Below are 22,400 nucleotides of genomic sequence, written 5' to 3' on the forward strand. Positions count from 1 at the left end.
GGGGTATCAGATGGGGGACCCCCCAGGTGCAGGGACCCTGCGGGGGTGTCAGATGGGGGATGCCCATGCAGACGCTGCGGGGGTGTCAGATGGGGGATGCCCCAGGTGCGGGGACCCTGCGGGGGTATCAGACGGGGGACACCCAGGTGCAGGGACCCTGCGGGGGTATCAGATGGTGGACCCCCCAGGTGCAGGGACCCTGCAGGGGTGTCAGGTTGGGGCCACTGAGGCAGAGGGACTTAAGCAGGGTGTCCTGCAGAATCTCCCGAGTCCCCTTGCCTCAGACCCCGACACAGCCTGCGACGGGAGGACCACCCAAGCGGGGTCCCTGGGGGAGCTGCTGCCTCAAACTGCCTTGTTTGTCTGTGTGTCCTGCACCAGGTACTTCCTTCAGCCCCGGGACAACGGCAGTAAGAGCCTGAAGCCGGAAGACCTGGGGTCGCTGCGCTTGAACGTGGTTTACACGGAAGACCACGTCTTCTCCTCCGACTACTACAGCCCCCTGCGGGACCTGCTTCTGCGGTCGGCGGACGTGGAGGTACCTGCGTGGCTCGCGCACCGTAGCCCCCACCTTGGACCTGCCGTGTGTTTGGGACCATCTGGGTCTCCCTCTGCTGGGGAAGGGAGCCCTCACGTCCCCTGCAGCGAGAGCCACAGGACCCGGCATGGCCCACGCCTGGCGCTCTGTCTGACAGTGACCCCAGGGTCATGGCCCTCTGCTCACTGGCCCCGGTGCTGTGTGGGGGTGCGGGGGGGAGGCGCAGACCCGCCGGGCGCACGCAAAGTGGGGGGCTGGGCCTGGGGCTCGCCTCCTTCATGCCCTGTCTCCCCAGCCCGTCTCAGCGTCTGCGGCCCACATCCTGGGCGAGGTCTGCAGGGAGAAGCAGGAGGCGGCCGTCCCGCTGGTGCGGCTCTTCCTGCACTACGGCCGGGTGGTGCCCTTCATCAGTGCCATCGCCAGTGCCGAGGTCCGGAGGACCCAGTGAGTGCCAAGCGCGCCCCGAGACCCTCCGGGGGTCCGGCCTGTTCAGGGGCTGGACGGGGGTCCGGGCAGCCAGAGGAAGCCACACGGTCAGGGTTCCTTCAGAGACACACTTGCGCTTCTAAAAATGCGCCTTTTCTCCTGGGAACTGGGAGGCACGTGGCACGGAGCGGTGAGCGGGGCACCGGGTGCCTCGGGGGCGGCTCCGTTCCTGAGGCTGGGCCCGCGGGCCTTCCGGGGAGGTGGGTTCTGCTGGGAGTGGCTCCCTGGGACCGTTGGCTCAGAAGGATCCAGAGCGTGCCCTGCCGGAGGTGTCGTTGGGCCTTGCCTCCCGTGCTGACCCCAGGCCCTGAGGAGCGGAGGAGGCCCTCAAAGCGCAGGGTGGGGGGCGCACGGCTGCTGCGCCCTGGGGACCCGGCGGTGGCCGCGGTGGGTTTGTTACACGGCAGGCAGGCCCAGGGCTCAGGCCCCACTGCGAGGCTTCGGTCAGGTGGCCTCCCTGCCCCCTGGATGCCTCCCTATCCGACACTGTTTTCCAGGGATCCCAATACCATCTTCCGAGGAAACTCGCTAACGTCCAAGTGCATCGACGAGACGATGAAGCTGGCGGGGATGCACTACCTGCACGTCACCCTGAAGCCCACCATAGAGGAGGTGAGGGGGGCACTGCTGGCGGGCCAGAGAGTCCCAAGGGAAGGGCAGGTGACACAGAGCCCGCAGCCCCGGGCCCCGCCTAAGCCCAGAACTGTGGCTTCCATGTCAGCTTCTCTCCGGCTTCCCAAGGGGACCTTCTGAGCATCCCAGAAGCTTCCTTGTTTTCTCAAATTAGAAAAATACTTAAGCAAGTCCATCATTCCGCTAAGACAGAATGACACGCAAGAGAAAAACTGGTTCTTCCGAGGACGCCTCCTCCCCCGAATCCACGAGGCCAGAGAGACAGCCCTGCTGCTGTCCCCCCCACACCAAACCCCTGCCCCGGTCAGACACCCTGGGAGGAGTGACCCTCCATCTCTTACTGACACCTTCCTGGGAGGGGGTGTTTCCCCCAGAACAGTTTCACCAAAAAGCAGGTCCTTTGCGGTCCTTGCAGTCCTTTGAGGGAATTGAGAGTAGATTCTGGTTTGATCTGTGAGCCAAACCCTGAGAGCACTTTGAGGTAAAACGTTATTAAGCTGGTGAAGCCTCATCCCGTGTCAGCCGCCGCGCTGCAGTCTCGAGAAGGACTGCCCCTCCCAGGCCAGGCCTCAAGCTGCCCCTCCTGGACCAGGCCCTCCTCGCCTGCCGTGACCCCACCCACCTGGGCTCCAGGCTCGGCTCACGCACTGCGTGTCTCCAACGCTCTCCGCAGATCTGCCAGAGTCACAAGTCCTGTGAGATCGACCCCGTGAGGCTGAAGGACGGTGAGAGCCTGGAGAGCAACACGGTGAGGCCCGGCTCGCCCTCCAGCGCCTTGGACGCTGCGACCCCCGGATGGTGGGCGGTGGCAGGCGCCTGAGCTGCAGCGGCCTCGGGGGACCACCCCCCCCCCCGCCCCCGGCGCCAGCCACCACCTCCCCTGCTCTGTGCCCGGCCTGCGCCTCCCGCCACCCATACCCGGGAACCTCCATGGTTGGGGGCGTCTCCCTCAGCTCAGCAAACGCGCTCCCCAGCCTGGGCCACCTGTGGCTGCTCCTGGAGCTCTGCCCCAGTTTTTAAAACAGCCAAGTCCCTGTTTCCATCTTTCCGCCGAGTCTTTGCCTCTAAAGAGCAGAGCCCGGTCCTGGCACTCGGGAGGCCACGTCGCCGCGGGCACGGCCTCTAGGCTGCCGGTCGATGTGGGCACACAGCGTGCTCCCTCCACCCGCGCCCCTGGCTGGTTGCGTGGGTCACTGTGATTGCAGCGTGCTGCTCCTGGCCCACGACGGGAAGTCTGTCTTTGCTGCTCTGGGACCCCAGCCTCGCCCTCGCCCCTCCTGGCGGCCGCGGGGCACGGCAGCCCAGGGGAGTCTGGAGCAGACGGCTGAGCCCCCCCCTTGCAGGAGAACCTACGGCAGTACGTGGACCGCGTCTTCAGCGTCATCACCACGTCGGGGCTGAGCTGCCCCACCGTCATGTGTGACATCTTCTTCTCCCTGCGAGAAGCGGCCGCCAAGCGCTTCCAAGGCGAGTGCTCGTGGCGCCCACACCGTGGGGACACCCGCACCCCTCACCAGACGGAGGCCTCCAGGCAGAGACGGACGTTCAGGGCCCCGTAACGAGGGTTCTGACCCCCACACCGTGGGGACACCCGCACCCCTCACCGGACGGAGGCCTCCAGGCAGAGACGGACGCTCAGGGCCCCGTAGCGAGGGTTCTGACCCCGTAGCCAGTGGGCAGCGTCAGGCACCAGCATGGGGGCTGCACGGCGGGCAGGGCCCCTGGCTCCTGTCTGCACTGGCCCCTGTGTGAGTTGGGCCCCAGCCCCACCCGGAGGCCACAGCCGAGCTCTGTCCCAGTGGTTCCCAGTTTCTTCCTGCCCCCGGTTATTCCTGCGGCTCCAGCAGCCCCGGTGAGTCCTGTCTCTGTGTCCTGGCCACAGATGACCTGGACGTGAGGTACACGGCCGTCAGCAGCTTCATCTTCCTGAGGTTCTTTGCTCCAGCCATCCTGTCCCCCAACCTCTTCCAGCTCACACCCCACCACACGGTAAGTGAGCCCCTGTCCCGGAAACTAGTCAACCGGACCTCCTGACCGTCCGGCCCCCTGGGCCAGCAGGTGGCCGGGGCAGCTCCCGTGAGCCGAGCCGGGGAGGTGCAGAGGTAGCCCCAGGTGGTGGCTGGGTTGTGAACGTGCCACATGCCCTTATGTCTTTGTCTCAGGAAGGTTTCAAGACGTTCTAATCAAAGTTGTGTTGTTAAAACCGCTGGATGGTGTGACCAGGGCTTCCTCTGGGCTTTTGTTATGACGTTACCCACTGCCCACACACAGGAGGACGGAGCGTGGATATCAGTCATCATTCAGGCCATGTGGTCCGCAGATGATTTCAGAGCTCCCACCGTGAAAAGGCCCGAGGCCCGAGCCCTTGCAGAGAGAGTGCCAGGGGGCCACAGTGCCAGGCGGAAAGCCCAGGGTGATGGGCCCATTCCTGGTTTTGCTGGTTTTAAATTAAGCCTGCGAACCGTGTGGAGGGTGAGAGGCCCCCAGGCTGGGTTCCCGGGAGACTCAGGCCCAGGGTCGCCAGGGGGATCCGCTCCTTTGCTGGAAACGTGGGGTCTGGGGTCAGGGGTGGCCCGAGAGCCCGCATGTCAGCAGCTCGCAGCCACCTGGGTTGGAGGGCCCACAGGGACCTCCGACTCCAGCGCCAGCGGTTCACCTGCTCACTCACGGACGACGCTCGCTCCGTGCAGCTGTTAGGGGTGTCGTTCGTTCTGTCGGCGGCGGTTCTGGGCTCATTCACGACTCAACTGTGAGACTGTCCCCTTCCCGTCTCCGGCAGGACCCGCAGACATCGAGGACGCTGACGCTCGTCTCAAAGACCATTCAGACTCTCGGCAGCCTGTCCAAGTCCAAGTCCGTGAGTCACTGACTTGAGTTCTCTTTTCAACACGAAGGAGGAGGAAGGAGTAGTAGGACGAGGAGCAGGCATTGCCCAGAGTCCCCGCGGGCCGTGGGGGGGGGCCTCACCGCGTGGAGGCGTCCCCTGTGGGCGGTGACCATCCCCTGTGGGTGGTGACCGTCCCCTGTGGGCGATGACTGTCCCCCGTGGGCGATGACTGTCCCCTGTGGGCGATGACCATCCCTGTGGGCGGTGATGTCCCCTGTGGTCAGTGACCGTCCCCTGTGCGTCCCCCGTGGGCAGCTAACACTCCCACTGCCATGTCTGGATCCACAAACCATGTCCCCTTGGCTCTAGGGACTGCGTAGCTCTTGCCACACAGCCGGGTGTCCTCGGCCTGAGCACCTTAAGGAAGTCGGGGTGCTGCCTGGTGACCGAGGGCTCGTCTACGTGGGGCCAGCGAGAGCCCCTCCTTCCCTGGGTCTGAGCTCATTTTACCCCATTTGGTGACAAATCTGCGTCTCCCCTTCACGGGGGCGTCCTGGAGACTGACGACGTGCCAGGGCCCCGGGGGTCCACCCCGTGACAGCAGCAGCAGTGTGGGCTCTGGGTTCCCCGCACACAGGCGGTGACATGGCCTGTTCCTCAGGGAGGGGCCTGTCAGGCTCTGTCTGGAAAGGGTTGAGCCATGACCTACAGGATCACCCCAGCTCTCCCCATTCTGTTCTTTGTGGGGCGGAGTGACCCAGGCTCTCAGCACTGCAGACAAGCAGCCCCCTGCAGGGCAAACGCTCGGCTTTCTCTGAATCCGAGGGACACAAAGCCGTGGGCCAACGCTCTCCTCCATCCGTCAGCCCCAGCGTTTGTCGGCTGGAAGCCCAGATAAACAGGCACCTGCTGGGCTGAGGTCTGCACAGACTCGCTCGTTTTCACACCCAGGGTAGCAAAGTGCCGTCATGCGGACACAGGTCCCCCCGGGTCCCTCTTGCCGCTGCCCCAGCTCCTGGAGGTGAGGACCCCTCTCGTCCCAGCAGCCGCGTCTGGGAGCCACGCACCGCAAAAGGTGCTGAGTCGTGCACGACGAAGGTCTCACCAAGGACCCCGTGTGGTTCGCTTTTTGAACACGGCTTGAGTGGAATCCACCCTGCGGCGTGTGGCCCCTCCCTGCGACTGGGGCCGGGGTACTCGGCACCCGGGACAGCATCCACCTCTGCGTGTTTTGCTGTTCAGCGCCCGTGGCCGCACTCCAGATCTTTCAGGTTCGGGCCGGGACACCTTAGGCCTCCATTAAGTGACCTGTTTCATTTTAGGCCAGCTTTAAGGAATCCTACATGGCTGCATTCTATGAATTTTTCAACGAGCAGAAGTACGCTGATGCAGTGAAAAATGTAAGCATCGGCGTCGATGAACGCAGACTCGCGGCAGCAGAGGCGGCTGACTCGGTGGGAGGGATCCGGACGGTCGTGGGTGGTTGAACTGAGCGGGGAGGCCCCGTGGGGGCAAAACCCGGGGCGGGGGCCAGGGAGGGGAGCCGCGATGGCTTCCAGCTCCACGAGGGGAGCAGGTGGACCTCCAGGTGTTACCTGAGGCCTGGCGGCCTCTCAGGAGCAGTAACAGCTGTAGGTGCGGCCAGCCCTTCCCGGGAGGGGCCGGGGTTCAGCTAGGGCTGGAAGCGGCTCAGTCTCAACAGAGTCAAGACCCCATGGTCCTCTCAGAGGGACCCTCGCCCGACAACTTGTTTCTCAGAGTCTCCTCTCTCCTCTGGTTCCAGAAGGAGATGCAGGGCACCCAGGCACTGTTCCTACGAAGGTTCGCCTTTTAACCATCCGGTTTCTTTCCACTTCAGTTCTTAGATTTGATCTCGTCCTCCGGGAGAAGAGACCCCAAGAGTGTGCAGCAGCCCATTCTGCTTAAGGAAGGGTAGGGCTGGCGGGAGAGAGGCAGGGTGGGGCTCCCAGGCTGGCTCAGCGCCAAGCAGGCATCCCTGCCCGCGGGGCCAGAGGGCATCCAGACCCGTCTGGGGCCTTGGTCCGTCTGGGAGAGATGCCCCAGGGCTGCGCCATGGCGTGTCTTCAGTCCTGTGCCTGTTCTCTGCTGAGGCTGCGAGTGGAGGAATGCCCATCTGGGAGCGGAGTTTGAAGGCGGGGGAGACTGAACAGCCCCCAGATAATCAGAGGCTTCTGCCCGGGTGGCCCCCTCACCCGAGTCCAAGGCCCCCCTGCCCTCCATCAGCCCCTCGCTCAGAAGTGCCCCCCGTCAGGGGCTCAGAATACAGGACGCAGCAGAGAGCAGCTGCCTCTCGCCTCCCGTCTTTGCTTCCAGAGCACACCTGCGGGCTGGGAGCCTGCCGCCGGCACTTTCTTTGGGAGCATCTCTTGCCCATGTTTTCAGGGTGGGGGTGAGGGGGTGCCCTTTGCTGGAGCTCAGATAGACCCGTGGTCATCACCAGCTTGTAACTTGAAGTTGACACCAGCACAGGAGCTAAACTTTTCCAAAGTAGAGACCTTTGCCTTTTGATTTTTAAATCCTGTCACTTGGGAATAAAATTATAAGATACCGAAATCCCACAGTCTGCTTCGAGTACCACAGGTACGGCAGTGGCGACCTGTTGTGATTCTGCAGGCTTTGACTTTGTGACTTTGGGCTGCCGGAGCTGGCGGGCAGGGGGGACATGCACCCCGCCCTAAGCCGCTCACCCACCAGCCTGTGCCGTTCACGACAGGTTCATGATTAAGAGAGCACAAGGGCGAAAACGCTTTGGGATGAAGAATTTTAAGAAGAGATGGTTTCGCCTGACAAACCATGAATTTACCTACCAGAAAAGCAAAGGTACCAAGAACAGTGCGCTTTTCATTTGTTCTCACATATTGTATTCCGAGGGACCAGAGCCTTGCCTCAGCCCCCGTGGCGGTACCGGTCGCTTTTCTGGGGTGGGCGGGTCCTTACCCGGGAGGCGGGCACCGAGAGGGCGGCCTGGGCATCGTGGAGAGCAGGGTCTCGGGGTGGACGCTCTTGTCCTGCGTGGGTGGCTCTGATCTAGATCACAGGATGTCCCCATGGAAACGTGGGGTTGGCTTCTCAGGGACCTGGGTCCTGTGGGGGGTGAGCGCGTGAGGCCGGTGTCACCTGCCTTCGAGGGGAGACCGGCCCCTCCTGGCGGCTCACGGGCACACTCTGCCACAGGGGACCCACCTCTCTACAGCATCCCCATCGAGAATATCCTGGCGGTGGAGCCTCTGGAAGAGGAGTCCTTCAAGATGAAGAACGTGAGTGCCACCCCATCCCCTCGACCTCGCCGCCGTCCGCGTCTCGCACCTGCTCCCAGACCCTTGTGAGCTGGCAGCCGCAAGGCGCTGCCGCGGGGCAGAGAGCCCGACCCTGCCCGCTGGGTTGGCAGGACCCGCGGGGTTTCTCTAAGACTTTCGGTTTAGATTGAGTCTTGCGTCTACAAGCTCCAAACATAGAGCGAGGGCTGCAGCCCCTCACCGCGAGCCCCTCACCGCGAGCAGTTGCTCGTCTGCACTTGTCCTGTCGGCTGGCTGAGCCCCCGACCTCCTCCCGTCTCTCTCCGTGTACATGTGCGTATGGCTTCTGAAGCATGTGTATCTTCAGTGTGTTTCTTAAAAACAAGGACATCCTTTACGTAACTCTGCAGCCAGCATCAGGACACCCGACCCGCGCGCAGCGTCACTGCTGAGCCGCCGCCCAGCTGCCCAGTGACATTCTCTAAGCCGTTGTGTGTCCCAGGCCAACACCGGTACTTGGTTCTCTGCTGTCTCCTTAATCCGGGACATTGCTCAGCCTTTCTCTGTGTTCTGTGGCCTCGGCATTTCTGAAGCAGAAAGGCCAGTGTTTGGAGGCGGCCCTTGGTCTGGGTGTGTCGGGGTCAGCGTGGCAGCTTCAGGTGACGCGTTTTGTAGGGACTCCCTCAGATGTGGCACGAGTGCTGGTGGCTTGTGTCAGGGACCCGTGGCCCGGGGTCTGTCGGGGACCCGTGGCCCGGGGTCTGTCGGGGACCCGTGGCCCGGGGTCTGTCGGGGACCCGTGGCCCGGGGTCTGTTGGGGACCCGTGGCCCGGGGTCGGTCGGGGACCTGTGGCCTGGGGTCGGTCGGGGACATGTGGCCCGGGGTGAGTCGGGGACATGTGGCCCGGGGTCAACCGGGGGCCCGTGGCCAGGGGTCGGTCGGGGACATGTGGCCTGGGGTCGGCCGGCGGCCCGTGGCCGGGGTCAGTCGGGGACACGTGGCCCCACTGGACGCATCAGCTCTGCCCCGTCTTGCTCGGCCTCACGCTTTTTGCTTCTCTTGTCCCTTTGCTGCATCCTGTCGCTTCCTTTTGCCGAGGGTCTTTCTCTCTCCCTGGTGTGTTTTGGGCTGTGCGGCCTCGCAGGGCCCCGTTTCATTCAGGCCGGAGCCCCTCATTGGTGAGACCACGTGGGTGCTCACGTGGCCCGGATCTGGCCGTGGGAATGGCACGGTTTTTGCTGCCCCTGTAGCTCCCCCCTCCGGGTACATGCCGTCCATGCCGTCGGGCCCCACGGAGGTGTCCGCGTCTGCAGGAGCCCACGCATGGCCTGACCGGCAGGAGTGAGCAGCTGCCACTGGTCATTTCGAAGCCAGACTTTGGGCGGAGGCTCTAGGGGACCCTCCCATGAGGTCCGCCTCTGCTGACCATCCAGGTGCTTGCAGACAGCTTGGGGAACCCCCGCTTTGCGTTCACTTCCCGACACTGTGGGCACCATGGTGGAGGGGGGCTGGGGGGACGGTGCCTGAGTTCTCGTCGCCGAGCACCTCCGAACGCTGGGGAGGAGAAAACACTCCTGCCCATCCCCCGCCATCACCGCCGTGTCCCCTCCTGTCCCCTCCGAGGGGGAGCACGGGGTTCCCACCGGGTGCCAGGACGACTCTGCTATCCAAGGGGTGCTCTCGTGGGGAAGTCCCCTGCAGCCTCGCGCAGCCACTGGGGGGCGATGGCCTTGCGTCCCACCTCCCCAGGCCACCAGCCCGTAGCCCGATCTGAGGGCTTTTCTGGGTTGTCTGTTTTCATTAGAAAATCTGCGCGCTTAGGTCCTGTTTCTCCCAAGTCTGTTCCCATTTCTCTTTCTCTGCTCCTAATTTTCTAAATATTTTTTATATTTTTCAGTTTCGTTAGATATATTTCGTATGAGTCACACGCGGTCTTTTTTGAAGGAAGGTGGGGCTGTAAATAATAACTAAGAGTTAAAACTTCAAATCCTCCAAATTCTTCCCTAGTCTTCCAGCTTTAAAGAGACCCCAGCCTGTGGCCAGCGCCAAGGGTGACTGGCGGCATGGGCGCCATGCCCAGGGGCCGTGGGCGGAGCCTCCCTCAGGAGTGCGGGCAGCTCCCCAGCGTCCCAGACTGGGCACCTCTTCTCTGTGGCTCTCCCTCCTGTCCTGAGGCTGCAGTGGTTGGAGGGATGGCCCCACCGGCCGGGGTCTCCCTGAGGGTGATGGTGGCGGGGACGTCCCTTCCACAGATAGGCAGAGCAGGTGGGACCCTCGCGGCTGGGCGGTCAGCCCTTCAAGCCCTCCGCTGCAGACGACGGCAGTCCCCGGGGTGGTTGCCGGGCGAGGCAAACGGCAGATGAGGCTCCACGCGGTTCATTCCCCTTGTGGCGCATTGACTTGGAATGTTTTATTCAGGGGAAGGTCCAGTCGGGCAGAACCCTGCAGAAGCCTAACCGAGGGTAATAATTTGGAATCCTTTGCCCAAAGGGACACCTTGCTTTAAGGAGGAGGGAGGTGTTCTCGGGAGATCAACCCTGTTTAAGGCTCTTCATTTCAACGTTCAGACAAATTACTGCCCTTACTCTTAAGAGCTGCGGCTGGGGGCCTTAGCGGGGTCCAGGCCCTGGGCGTTCGCGCTCTTCCGAGGTCACTGAGAGCCGTCTCCCCCCATGGCCGTCCTGAGGAGGGGTCACGATGCTGACCCAGAGCTCACACCCGTGCGTGGGGGCAGAGCCCAGCCCAGACCGTGCGGCCCCAGAGCCTGGACGTGCTCCACGCAGCCACAGACCCGGCCTCCCCTCCTGTGTTTCACGTCGCCACCCCGCCCTGCTGCCCTCGAGCCCCCTCCGGGCCCCGGGAGCCCCGGTGTCTCTGTGGGTCACGCGCTCCCGGCTCACGGACCCCCCAAGAGTCGGGCTTGCCCCCGGGACCCGACTGGCCGCCAGCCTCCTTCCCCGTCCTCGCGTCCATCTGCCTTGCGCTTCCGGTTTCAGTAGGTGCCCACGGCCGCACTGGGTCTGTCTGTCCGGCCTCCGTCTGGTCTGAGGCCGGCCCCACGGCCTCAGAGGGTTAGGCTGCTCGCTGGACAGGTGGTCGGAGACGGCAGCTGTGCTCGCCCTGCGCTGGCTCCCGACCTTGGCGCCTGGTCCTGCCCCAGGACAACTTGAGGCCATGTTTTGGGCCGCAGATGGCCCCGTGGCAGGTGCGGGCGGGTTTCTGGGCCTGAGGGAGGTTAGCACCCTCGACCTGCCCCCTTGGTGGGCAGCGTCCTGCCGTGTGTGTCTGCACGGCACCTCCCACCGCTCCCCTGGATGGGGCTGGGGATGCTGTGCTCTCAGCCGGTGGCCTTCCTGACGACCACAGAGGGACAGAGTGTGGAAAATACCCTGGAAGCAGCCGTGAGCTGCTTCGTTCCGTCAGGGCTACAATTTCAGGATCCTTTTCTCATCGGCCTGTGCTTTCCCGCTGCCTTCCCCAGAGGCGGCTTCCACGCGCTAACTACCAGGCCAACGTCCTCTTCCATTTGTGAGACGTCTTTGAAGGCCTGTGATGTGCCGGGCCCTGGCGGAGGGGCCCGCCTGTGAGGACGATCGGAGCAGAGCGCTCCCTCCAGGGCCTTCCCTCCGTCGGGGATCGCAGCCACGTACAGAGCATGCAGTCTGAGGCCTGTGCGATGGTGCACGTGTGGGTGGGGTGGGGCTGGGGGGAGCCGTGGCTGTTCACTCCGGAACTTGGGCCCTGGCCCCTCCCAGAATCCTTCGAATCCTGTTCGTCCTCCGGGCACACCGCCCCACCTTGCAGAAGGCCTCCGTGGACTTTGACGTCCCGACTCCTGGCCTCCCACATGCCCTCTGCCAAGTCCAGCCTGACAGCCTCCCAGGGCTCAGGGCTGCTGACCTCCCTGCCCTTCTGTGTGCAGCCGGGCCTGCGTCTGCTGGGAGCACCTGCCCCTCGCTGCCCCCAGGGCCTTTGCACCTCCCGTCCCCTGCTGCCTGCTTTCCCCACTCAGCTTAATTAACTCTGCGTCGCCCGTCTGATCGCAGCTGGGGGATCGTCTGTCTCGAGGGCTCCCTCCTGACCCTCCTTTTGGCCTCCTCCTCCCCCCTCACAGCCCCCGTGCTTTGTGTTCACTCTTGTCTTTCTTGCTGGCTGGGAGCTCACGAGAGCAGAAACTATGTTTGGGCCACTGTGTCCCCAGGACCTAGGACAGTGCCTGGTACTTAGGAATGTTTGTTGAGTGAATAATAAATAGGAAAGGCAGTGGAGGCTCCGAGAAGCCTCACGGGGGAAGTAACTTCTGCCTGAGAGAAGGAGGGGTCCCTGGAGTGGTCAGTCTTGCAGGGGGAGTACATTTCAGATGGACAGCAGCACATGCAAAGGCCCCGAGGCAAGTCTGGGGAAGCGGACGGGAGAGAGGGCAGGGTGTGCTGTGGCGTCTTGTACGAAGCCCATCCCGCCCAAAGACGAAGGAGGCCGAGGAGCCAGCGCGTCTGTGTGACGGCCACGTCCCAGTTCACGTGTCCTGGTGCAAGTGGTGCAGCGCCTTTGCTTTTCCGGGGGGACCCCAAGGCCCCCGAAAGGCAGCGCCCTGACCCGGGTGACCGGGGCTGACCCCGCCGAGCCGCGCAGCCTCCTGTGTCCCCGCTCTGCCCCCACTCGGCCCCAGGCTGGTTGGCGTGGACAAGAGTGGCCCTCACGGTTCAGGCAGGAGGCCCTGCCGTGGAGCCCCCTGAGCCCGCCCTTGCCCCTCAGATGTTCCAGGTCATCCAGCCCGAGCGGGCACTGTACATCCAGGCCAACAACTGCGTGGAGGCCAAGGCCTGGATCGACATCCTCACCAAGGTGAGCCAGTGCAACCAGAAGCGCCTGGCCGTCTACCACCCGTCCGCCTACCTGAACGGCCACTGGCTGTGCTGCAGGGCCTCCTCGGACACGGCTGCCGGCTGCTCCCCCTGCACCAGGTAGGTTGTGCCTGGTACCCCAGCCCGGGGCGGGGATAAGTGCGGGCTGGGGCCCCCGTGTTTAGTGACCTTTAAATGACCACCGCCACAACTGACCCCTCCTCCTCTCTGCCCGCTCGCGCGGTGTCTGGGCAGCGGCCTCCCAGCAAACATCCAGCTGGACATCGACGGGGACCGAGAGACTGAGCGCATCTACTCTCTCTTCAGCTCGTACATGAGCAAACTCGAGAAGATGCAAGGTGAGGCGGGGCGGATGGGGGTGAGCCCTGGGGGCCGCCAGGGGCTGCGCGCGCGGTGTCATCGTTTATGGCGCCGACGGGGAAAACGTTCTGCAGGTTGAGTGGCTATTGGGGGGCAGTTACTTAGATAACAGGTTCTATGGATAATTTTAAGATGGAATTTAGCTTGCAGCCTCTGAAACTGCCAGATTCTTGAGAAGATCCTGTGTCTTAATAACCTCCCATGCCTCCAAACAAGGAGTTTCAATCTTGTGTGTTTTCCAGAGGGACGTGTGCACGTGTGTGTGTGTGCACGTGTGTGTGTGTGTGTGGACCCGTGTGTGAGTGTGCGTGTGCTCGTGCCCCTGCTGGCAGCTCCAGGTGTTTTCCTGCATTCCGTTGCTCTCCGTGCCCTGCAGAATGAAGCAGTGTAGGTGGGGCAAGTCGGGAGACCAGGGGGGCGCTTGGGCTGTAGCAGGAGAGGCAGATGCAAGGCGAGCTGGGGGCGGTGAGCTGTGTGACCCTGCACTGGGGCTGGCACTCCTCAGAGCTGCTGTTAGAGATTCTGTGGTGGGCCCTGCAGCCCCCTCAGAAGGTGCCCGGACACAAGCCTGTTGGATTCTTTTCCTGTTCGTCTCCTGGAGGGTACTTTAGCCATGCCTTGGTGAGCACGCAGCTGCCCGCCCATGTTCTCCAGACCCCCGCCTCCCTCTCTGCCCCAGCACCACGCGGCAGACCCCTGTGCCTTTGCCCCCGATGCGCCCCTTATCTGGCTGACGCCGTGTGTCCTGGGGGGGCCCCTCCCGAGCTTATCCTGCCCCCTGCGGACAGCCTGTGCTGATCTCTGCCATTACGATGATGCCCTCTCAGATCTGTTCACCAGCGACACACATGACCTTGCGAGGAGAGGCAGGTGTCATTCATCCCAGTGCCTAGCACACAGGAGGGACTCAGTACCTGTTTGCTGGATGCGTGGATGGATGGGTGGGTGGGTGGGTGGGTGCATGGGTAGATGGATGGACAGTCAAATGGAAAGGGGTCTTGAACACCCAGCCTCCCTCCCAGGATAGCAGTGATCTTGACAACAAGGGTTCACAGAAGGTCAGCCGGATTGGAGGCCTTACTGCTCACTTCACGGAGGCACCAAAGCACTGAGTCACTTTCCACAGTCTTCAGGCCTCTGCCTGGAACCTCAGCGCTTTCTTGAGGCCGATACTCTGCTGTCAGGGGCTCTCATCTCCTTGAGACCCTCGTTTACGTCGGTCAAACTGCCCTGAGCGCTCAGCCCGTGGGCTGACGACATACCAAGGCCTCTCCTCCGGGCACAGCAGCCTTTCCGTGCTGGGAGGCGGCTGTGTCCCGGTCGCCTGTGAGTCTGTCCCCCCACCTCCCTCACGGCGGTGTCCCCCTGGAGTTCGGTGCCCAGTGCTGCAGGTGGCGCCGGGCCAGTGCAGGGCTGGGTGGGATCGTGTGCGGAAGGGCTGCCGGACCGCGGTCACGCGGCCAAGGTCTCGGTGATGGTGGCCAGCCACCCCGTCTGCGCCCTGGAAGGCAGCCTGCACGCACACCTTCCCGCAGGCGTGGCGAGGGGGCCCGGGAAGGTCTCGGGGTGACTTCCACAGACACGGAGCCGTGCTGCACGCGTGCCCGTTAAATCAGCACGAAGGCCCCCCCCCCCCCCCCCCCCGCGGCTCAGCCAGCACCTCGGGGCAGCCCATCAGCCACGGGCCACCGTCTGCCCCTAGGAGGGGCCAGGACGCACTGTCAGGCTCGCCCTTCCCACCTCGGGGCACGGACATTGGGCTCACCGTCAGGGCCTCTGTGTCCTGTGTCACCTGGCTGTTGGGTGTCCTCCCGACGTAGATATCTGCCCCCCCGTGTCACCGGCAGGGGCCGTGCTCGCTGTCCTCCCGTCCTTGTCGGTCAGCAAGTCCGCCTTTGCACTGTCCTGCGTCTGCCCTGTGCTCTTCCTCGTTCCTAGGGCCGTTTTAGAAACGTGTACCCGCCGCCAGCCGGCCCCAGCACGCGCTCCAGCGTTGCCCAGGCTTGGTTTGGGGAGCCCTGTCAAAGAGGAGCGGAGGGCGAGCTTGCCGCCCGGCCCCATGGATGCTCCGGGTCTGTTTTGGGTCCAGTCACAAATCTCGCGTCTGACGTTGGGCCCCGAATTAAGAGCTGCTCCCCAGCCCGGTCCCGGGACCTCCTCCCGGGTCTGTCCCAGCTCCCGCCACTGCAGCCACACTCGTTGGCCCCCTAGCAGGAGATTCCCCGCGACGCACAGGCCTCAGTGCAGAGCTGCCTTGGCATCCGCTGCGAGACCAGCTGGGCACACAGCCCCCTCCTCTGGGAAATGGCAGCGACGGGCCCCACCCGCCAGGCTGGCCCAGGGGCCGTGTGGAACAACCCCTGTGAAGCGGTTCACGCAGCCCCCGAGCTGAGGCGGCTGGGCGTCTCTGCCTGTGTCCCGACCCTGCCACCGCCTGGCCCCCCGCGTGGGATCGTGGTCCTTCGGTGATTCCCATCCTACTCCTAAGCTGCCCTGTTTCCCAGAAGGGTTCACTGAGGCTCGGGAGCCTGAGGGACTCGCTCGAGGCCAAGCAGGCACAGCCAGAGGGGACTCGGGGGGGACGTGCAGGCAGCCGGGCTCCAGGGACTCATCAGTGCAGCTCACCGCGCCCTGGGCGCTCCCGCCCGCGTCTCTGCCCCTTTATCCCTCGCGTGTGCAGCCCTTATGTCTTTCTCACGTCATGTTCCCATTTCCTTTGAAATTTTGAATCTTCCCAGGTTCCCTTTGCACAGACTTGTGGTTTTTCAGTAAGAATTAAGAGGTTTCCCTTGAGTTGGGAGTGAAGGCAGTAAATCTTTCCGTGACCGTGAGCCGGCAGCACATCACAGGCCGTGCCGAAGGGGCCTGCTGCCAGCTCACCTGGGCCGGGCACCCGTCTCTCTGTGGCCCTGGAGTGCAGGACGCAGCTCGGGTGTTTGTGGGCAGGTGGGGGGCCCGGAGGCCACAGCGTGGTCTTCAGCAGGAGTGCGGTGGTCGGATGAGAAAGGTACCTGTTGAGCAGGTGGGGCGATGGAGGCTCTAAGAAGCTGCTAGCACAGACTGGCCGACAGGTGACGGCCGAGAGGATGGCTTCTCGTCCGCCCTGCACCCTGCAGGTCCCTGCCGTGGCACGTCCCAGGAGCAGCCGTCTGGGAGCCCGGGCCAGGCTGCACAGAGCCCGGTCACCCTGGAGAGGGGTTGGGCCCTCGTGCTCGGCGTTGGACCCTCGGGTCTGTGGTTCCGGTGCCGCAGGCTTCTTCGGGGTTCAGGGTTGGCCCCACTCTTAGCGGCTTCTGGTTCGTGTGCGTTTGTGTGAGCGGTCGGCCCTTCCCGTGCGCTCGGGGGGCAGCCTGTCCGCTCGCCCCAAGCTGACCTCAGCCCCTGCCCCCGATGCTGCAGAGGCCTGTGGGAGCAGGTCTGTGTACGATGGTCCAGAGCGCGAGGAGTACTCCACGTTCGTCATCGACGACCCCCAGGAGACCTACAAGACGCTGAAGCAGGTCATCACCGGGGTCGGGGCCCTGGAGCTGGAGCACGCCCAGCACAGAAGGGACAAGTTCAAGAGGACCAAGTACGGGAGCCAGTGAGTCCGGGGTCTTGGAGGCGTGGGGAGCCGGGGAGGGGCCGCCTCGGGCTGCCTGCCTGTGGGGCGCGGCGGGCCCCCATCTGGCTTCACCCCCAGCGCCCTCTGCACCGAGTCCCCAGAGGCGCCTCCTGCTCCCGCCTCGCGACCCATGTGCTTCTGAAATTAGGCTTCCATCGTGGGCCAGCGGCCCTGCCCCTGGGAAGCACGTTTTGCCTCTCCAGGCTGGCTCTGGACCCCCCCCCGCCCCCCGCCCCCCGCATCCTGGGAGGGAGGGGTCGGCCGCAGAGGGGCAGGCGCAGACGGGCCACCCGCGCTCTGTGCCAGGGGCTGCAGCTCCGGCTCCGGGCAGGCAACCAGGCGGCGCCCTCCTCCTGCACGAAGGGTGTGGGTGACGAGAGCCTATGAGTACTTGGAGCCCACGGACCCACGGCAGAGCCCGCCCCGACACCTGAGGCGGGAGCCCTGCGTGGGCCCAGCCCCCTCCCTGCTGGCTGCTTCCTTCCAGGGAAGACGTGGCTTGGGTCTGGGAAGGGAAGGGGGGCTCTGGGAGAGACCCCGACTCTGGCCAGGCTGCAAGGGTGCCCAGCACCCCTGGGGATGCCGACCGTGCCTGCTGCCGGCTCCACAGACGTTCACATCACATTCTAGACCCTTTAACACCCTCTGTCAGAACCCACGTCGACCGTCTAAAAACGCCTTTTCTTAGACACGGCAGAGCCCGTGACTCACGGCTGTGCCAGCGTCTATCAGCTAACAGGGCGCAGCGCCACGGTGCTCACTCCAGGAGGCCACGGTCTCCCCACGCATGAGCACACGCGCCCCGCACGTTGAGGCCGGGCTCACGGGCTGTGCTTCCACGGGCAGTTTTGGGCTAACTTCTCCTTTGCTGCCATACGTATTACGATGAACACACATCACAAGCAACGGCAGGGAAAGGTGATGAGAACAACACACACAGGAAAGGGTGCTCAGCGCCACTAATTATTAGAAATGCAGATCCCACCACTACGGTGAGGTACCACCTCACAGCAGTCAGAACGGCCACCGTCAGAAAATCTACAAACAATAAATGCTGGAGAGGGTGTGGCGAAAAGGGAACCCTCCTGCACTGTTGGCGGGAATGTAAATTGCTACAGCCACTATGGAGAACAGTATGGAGGTTCCTTAAAAAACTACAAATAGAACTACCATACAACCCAGCAATCCCACTACTGGGCATATACCCAGAGAAAACCATAATTCAAAAGGGTCATGTACCACAATGTTCACTGCAGCACTATTTACAGTAGCCATGTCATGGAAGCAACCTAAATGCCCATTGACAGATGAATGGGTAAAGAAGGTGTGTCACATATATACAGTGGAATATTACTCAGCCATAAAAAAGAACGAAATTGAGTTATTTGTAGTGAGGTGGATGCACCTAGAGTCTGTCATACAGAGTGAAGTAAGTCAGAAAGAGAAAAACAATACCATATGCTAACACACATATATGGTATCTTAAAAAAAAAAATGGTTCTGAAGAACCTAGGGGCAGGACAGGAAGAATAAACACGCAGATGTAGAGGATGGACTTGAGGCCACAGGGAGGGGGAAGGGTAAGCTGGGACAAAGTGAGAGAGTGGCATGGACGTATATCCACTCCCAAACGTAAAATAGCTAGCTAGTGGGAACCAGGCACATAGCACAGGGAGATCAGCTCGGTGCTCTGTGACCACCTAGAGGGGTAGGATAGGGAGAGTGGGAGGGAGATGCAAGAGGGAGGGACTATGGGGATATATGTATACGTATAGCTGATTCACTTTGTTATACGGCAGCAACTAACACACCATTTTAAAGCAATTCTACCCCAATAAAAATTAAAAACAAAAAACAAAAAACAGGCGATGGCAGTTCAGAGGCGCACCAGCCACAGGGCGGCCCACGCTCACGCTGCTCCCCCTACACCCCCGCAGGGAGCACCCCATCGGAGACAAGAGCTTCCAAAGCTACATCAGGCAGCAGTCTGAGACCCCCGCCCATTCCATGTGAAGCCCGCGGGACCCCCTGTCCCAGGATGGTGCCCTGAGCTGCGCCGGGTGAGCCCGTGTCCAGGAAGGAGAGAACACCAGACCAGAGGGCAGCTCCTCAGCTTGCAAGCCGACAGGGGTCGAGCTTGTGAACTCCTGAGGCTCCCGGGCCATTTCCGGGTGGCTGTGCACTTGATCACGCCAGTGGCAGGCAACCTGAGCTGGCCTTTGGGGAACAGGGTGCCGGCGACACCGCGGCCTGCGGAGCGTGTGCCCTGTGCCGCGTGCACGTTTGTCTCTGCTGGTCTGTGACGCCCGCACCGTGGAGCCTCCGGCACTAACGTTCTGCTTCGACTCAGCAGGGGTGTTGCGAGCGTTATTCTTCTCCTATGAGCCAGACGTCCAGGCGGCCACCAGCACGAAGCCTCCTGGTTTCAGCTTTTGACGTTTGTATCGGTCCTGGCCAGAGGGTCGGAACCGCACGGAGATCCCAGTTTGAGGATGCCCTCGCTCTTTGGGGACACGGGGTCCTTTTGCAGAGAGATTTCCTAGGGGTCCCAGCCTTCGTTCCCGGGGTGGGAGCCCCCCTGCCTGCTGCTGATACGCGTCCACGCAGCCGCCACGTCAAGCGAAGTTGTGTTGTTTGCTGTCAGTGGGGCTAAAAGTAGAATCCACGTTTGCCACCCTGGTGGGAGTTGGGGGAAGGTTGTAAAAATAGAAATGTGCATTATTTTCAAGCTGTTTTTCTTAATGTTTTTAAAGGACTGTTTTTAATTAGCTCTTTGATATCAAGTAACTCAGAACATCCAGGCCTCTATGTGCCTCCAGACGACAGAAAAGGGAGTGGTTGTGTCTCATGGCAGCCAAGTAAAGGTCCCCGAGGGAGAACGGGGAGGGAGGCAGGGGGAAACCTGGGCCCGCGCTGGAGGCTTGGGAGCGGACGCCGGGCCAGCGGCAGAGCTCGCCGTCTCTGAGGCCCTGGGGGCTGCCAGGGCTGCTGTGCGTCTGGGGCTGGGGGTCCTGACGAGCTTCTGCTGACTCCCCCGAAGGCCTCGGCTGTGTTCAGACTCGAGATCTAGACGGCAGGTGGTAACATTGCCTGTTGTCGCAAAAATGGTGGAGGAAAGTGTTGCAAAAAAAAAGCTCCGTATCCGCAGCTCTGAGGCTGCTCCAAACCGCAGTTTTCAACGTGGATTTGTAACAGTGTCTCTGTTTGTACGATACTAATGATCGGGATGCATTTTACTGGCCAATTAAAACAGCCCTTTTATTCTTTCTGAGACTGGCGTGGTTTCACAGGAGCGCCCGCTGATAAGGCACACGTGGAGATGGGGGGTGTGGTGGAGTGGGGCAGGAGGGAGCTGGACGACATGCCTGTGATGACAGGTGAGGTACCTTGACAACAAATGTGGTCCCTCTGATGATAGAGGGTGTCCCCCTGATGATAGGACAGGTCCCCCTTACGACAAGTGTGATCCCCCTGATGACAGGTGAGGTCCCCCTAGCAACAGGTGAGGTCCCCCTAGCGACAGGGTCCCTTTGATGACATGTGGGATCCACCTGACAACAGGTTTGGTCCCCTGACAACAGGTAAGGTTCCCCTGACGACAGGTGGGGTCCCCCTAATGACAGGTGAGGTCCCTCTGATGACAGATGTGATCCCCCTGATGACAGGTGTAGACCCCCTGATGACAGGTGTGGCCCCTCTGACGACAGGTGAGGTCCCTCTGATGACAGGTGTGGTACCCCTGATGACAGATGTCCATTTGACGACAGGTGGGATCCCCTGATGACAGATGAGGTCCCCCTTAATGACAGGTGGGGTCCCCGTGATGACAGGTGAGGTGCTTCTGATGACAGGTGAGGTCCCTATGATGATAGGTGAGGCCCTCAGGATGACAGGTGAGGCTCCTTGGATGACAGGTGAGATCCCTCTAGTGACAGGTGAGGTCTAGTTGTGGGGCTTTGGGTTGTGCTGGAAACCACAATGCTTCTGGGATGGAAAGGTGTGGAGTGGGGCCCTGTGAGGGCCATGGGGACCTCAGGGCGGACAGAGACGGCGTCAAGCTCAAGGAGGGTGGGAAAGGCAGGGCCCCTCGTGTCTCCGAGGACTCAGCAGCGGGGTGTGTGCTCGAGGGCCAGACACAGGTCAGTGTCCTGAGGGAGGGGGGACAGGAGGCCGGTGGCCCGAGGGGAGACAGAGGGAGCTCAGTGCCGTTGAGCAGATATGGCTGCTCCCCTTCGAAAGGGGGGGAGGAGCTGGGTGCACAACATGGGGGACCCGCCCCGCCCCCTTCTCCTTTCTCCTGTCTTCTCCATTTGGTTTCCACTCAGTTGTCTTTTTACTTCCAGCCCCAGTCGGCCGCCTGGTATGAGAGAGTCGTAGGGGGGAGGGGGTGGGATCTGGCTCTGGGGAAGCCGGGTCAGGCCTTCAGGGGTGCCACGGCCCTGAGCCGAGGACAGTGGCGATGAGCGTCCTTCCCAGGTGCACGTGGACTGGGGAGGAAAGCGCTGTTCTGCTGCTCTCCGGCTCCCCCTGTCTGCTCTGGGTGGGGGCCAAGGGGTTCAGACGCCCCGAACACGAGCGTCCACGGCAGGGCCGCAGGGCGGCTCCCAGGGGCCTGTGCAACGCAGATTCACACACAGGACCAGGCCCAGCGGAGAGAGTTGGGGCTGGCGGGGGCAGGGAACGAGCTCTGCCCATGTCGGGGTATGTGGGAGGACTGAAAAGAGAACACCTGGGAGAATGAGGACCCAAAGCCCCGCTCCGAGGACCCCAATCTTTTGCGACCCCAGTCTGTGCCCACTGACTTTCTCCAGCCCACCTGTTACCCCAAGAGGGAGCTGGTTCAGCTGCCCGCCTCCATCCGTGTCCCCCCGAGGCACAGAGCCTCTGAGCAGCCTCCAGGGCGGCCCCTGCACCGGCCCCCGGCTGGCGGACCCGAGGCCTCCCGGGAGCTAAGATGCGTGAGCTTGTTTAGGGAATGGAAGTGCACGTGGAAAAAGGGAGCTCGTCACTTGTACTTCATTCGGAACATTACGACACACTTAGTGCTGTCGGCTGGGTCCTCAGGAAACACCTGCTCTGATTTTCCCCCGTGGTCCCAGGTGAGAAGAAAAAATTGTGTTGAATAGATTATCAGAAACTTTCTGTTAGGCTGTGTTATAGGCTGAACTGTGTCACCCCAAAATTCATGTGTGAAGTCCTGGTCCCCAGGACCTCAGAAAGTGACTGCCTTTGGAGATGGGCCTTTAAAGAGGTGATTAAGGTTACATGAGGTCACTAGGGTGGCCCTGATCCAGTCTGACTGCTGTCCTTTTAAGAAGAGGAGGTCAGGACACAGACACGCACAGAGGACGACCCCGTGAGGACACAGGGAGGAGACGGGCATCTACGCACCGAGGAGAGAAGCCTCAGGAGGCCAGCCCTGCCCACGCCTGGACCTCAGACCTCCAGGCTCCTGACCCAGAAAGCGAATGTCTACTGTGGAAGCCGCCCGAGTGAGCCTTTGGTCACGGCAGTGTCAGCAAACAGCTCAACTGAAAACGCAGAGAAGAGTTTCCTCGGCACAGGCAAAGGTGCCTGTCCGCAGACGGCTGCCTTCCGAAGCTGCGTTTGCGTGAATCTCCCCTCGTCTGGAGGGGGAGGATGCAGGGCGCCACCCAGGGCCCAGGCCGCCAAGTGGACTCCCCGCCGCGACCGCCGAGTCCTTCGTCCCTGCTAGGAATCGAGAGATTCGCCTGAAGGCTCAGCAGACCCAACACCAGAAGCGTCTGCAGAGCCGCATGAAGGCCCCCGGCCGCCTGGCCCTTTGCCGTCTCTGCTGAGAGGCAGGAG

At 62.4% G+C, this 22,400-nt stretch overlaps 1 protein-coding gene across 2 annotated transcripts in view; it reads left to right on the plus strand.

Annotated features, from left to right (window-relative positions):
• The window catches only part of RASA3 (RAS p21 protein activator 3), an 86,581-nt gene extending 66,739 nt beyond the window's left edge, over positions 1-19,842 (plus strand). Inside the window, exons 10-24 of one of the 2 annotated variants that reach the window (XM_027115739.1) lie at positions 382-538; positions 834-982; positions 1,522-1,636; positions 2,331-2,405; positions 3,001-3,124; positions 3,540-3,646; positions 4,437-4,514; positions 5,807-5,884; positions 6,343-6,416; positions 7,219-7,325; positions 7,680-7,762; positions 12,498-12,706; positions 12,842-12,945; positions 16,367-16,550; positions 18,509-19,842. In XM_027115739.1, coding sequence (XP_026971540.1) covers positions 382-538; positions 834-982; positions 1,522-1,636; positions 2,331-2,405; positions 3,001-3,124; positions 3,540-3,646; positions 4,437-4,514; positions 5,807-5,884; positions 6,343-6,416; positions 7,219-7,325; positions 7,680-7,762; positions 12,498-12,706; positions 12,842-12,945; positions 16,367-16,550; positions 18,509-18,584 — 1,720 coding nt within the window. In that variant the 3' untranslated portion in view covers positions 18,585-19,842. Of the gene's footprint in view, positions 1-381; positions 539-833; positions 983-1,521; positions 1,637-2,330; positions 2,406-3,000; positions 3,125-3,539; positions 3,647-4,436; positions 4,515-5,806; positions 5,885-6,342; positions 6,417-7,218; positions 7,326-7,679; positions 7,763-12,497; positions 12,707-12,841; positions 12,946-13,507; positions 13,907-16,366; positions 16,551-18,508 lie in introns of those variants that run through there. The other variant, XM_027115740.1, reaches the window with a different exon arrangement.
• The last annotated feature ends 2,558 nt before the right edge of the window (positions 19,843-22,400 follow it).

This window comes from Aethalodelphis obliquidens, unplaced genomic scaffold, assembly GCF_003676395.1.
Source record: "Aethalodelphis obliquidens isolate GAN/ISIS:26980383/991018 unplaced genomic scaffold, ASM367639v1 scaffold15, whole genome shotgun sequence".
In the NCBI taxonomy this organism is placed as follows: domain Eukaryota; kingdom Metazoa; phylum Chordata; class Mammalia; order Artiodactyla; family Delphinidae; genus Aethalodelphis; species Aethalodelphis obliquidens.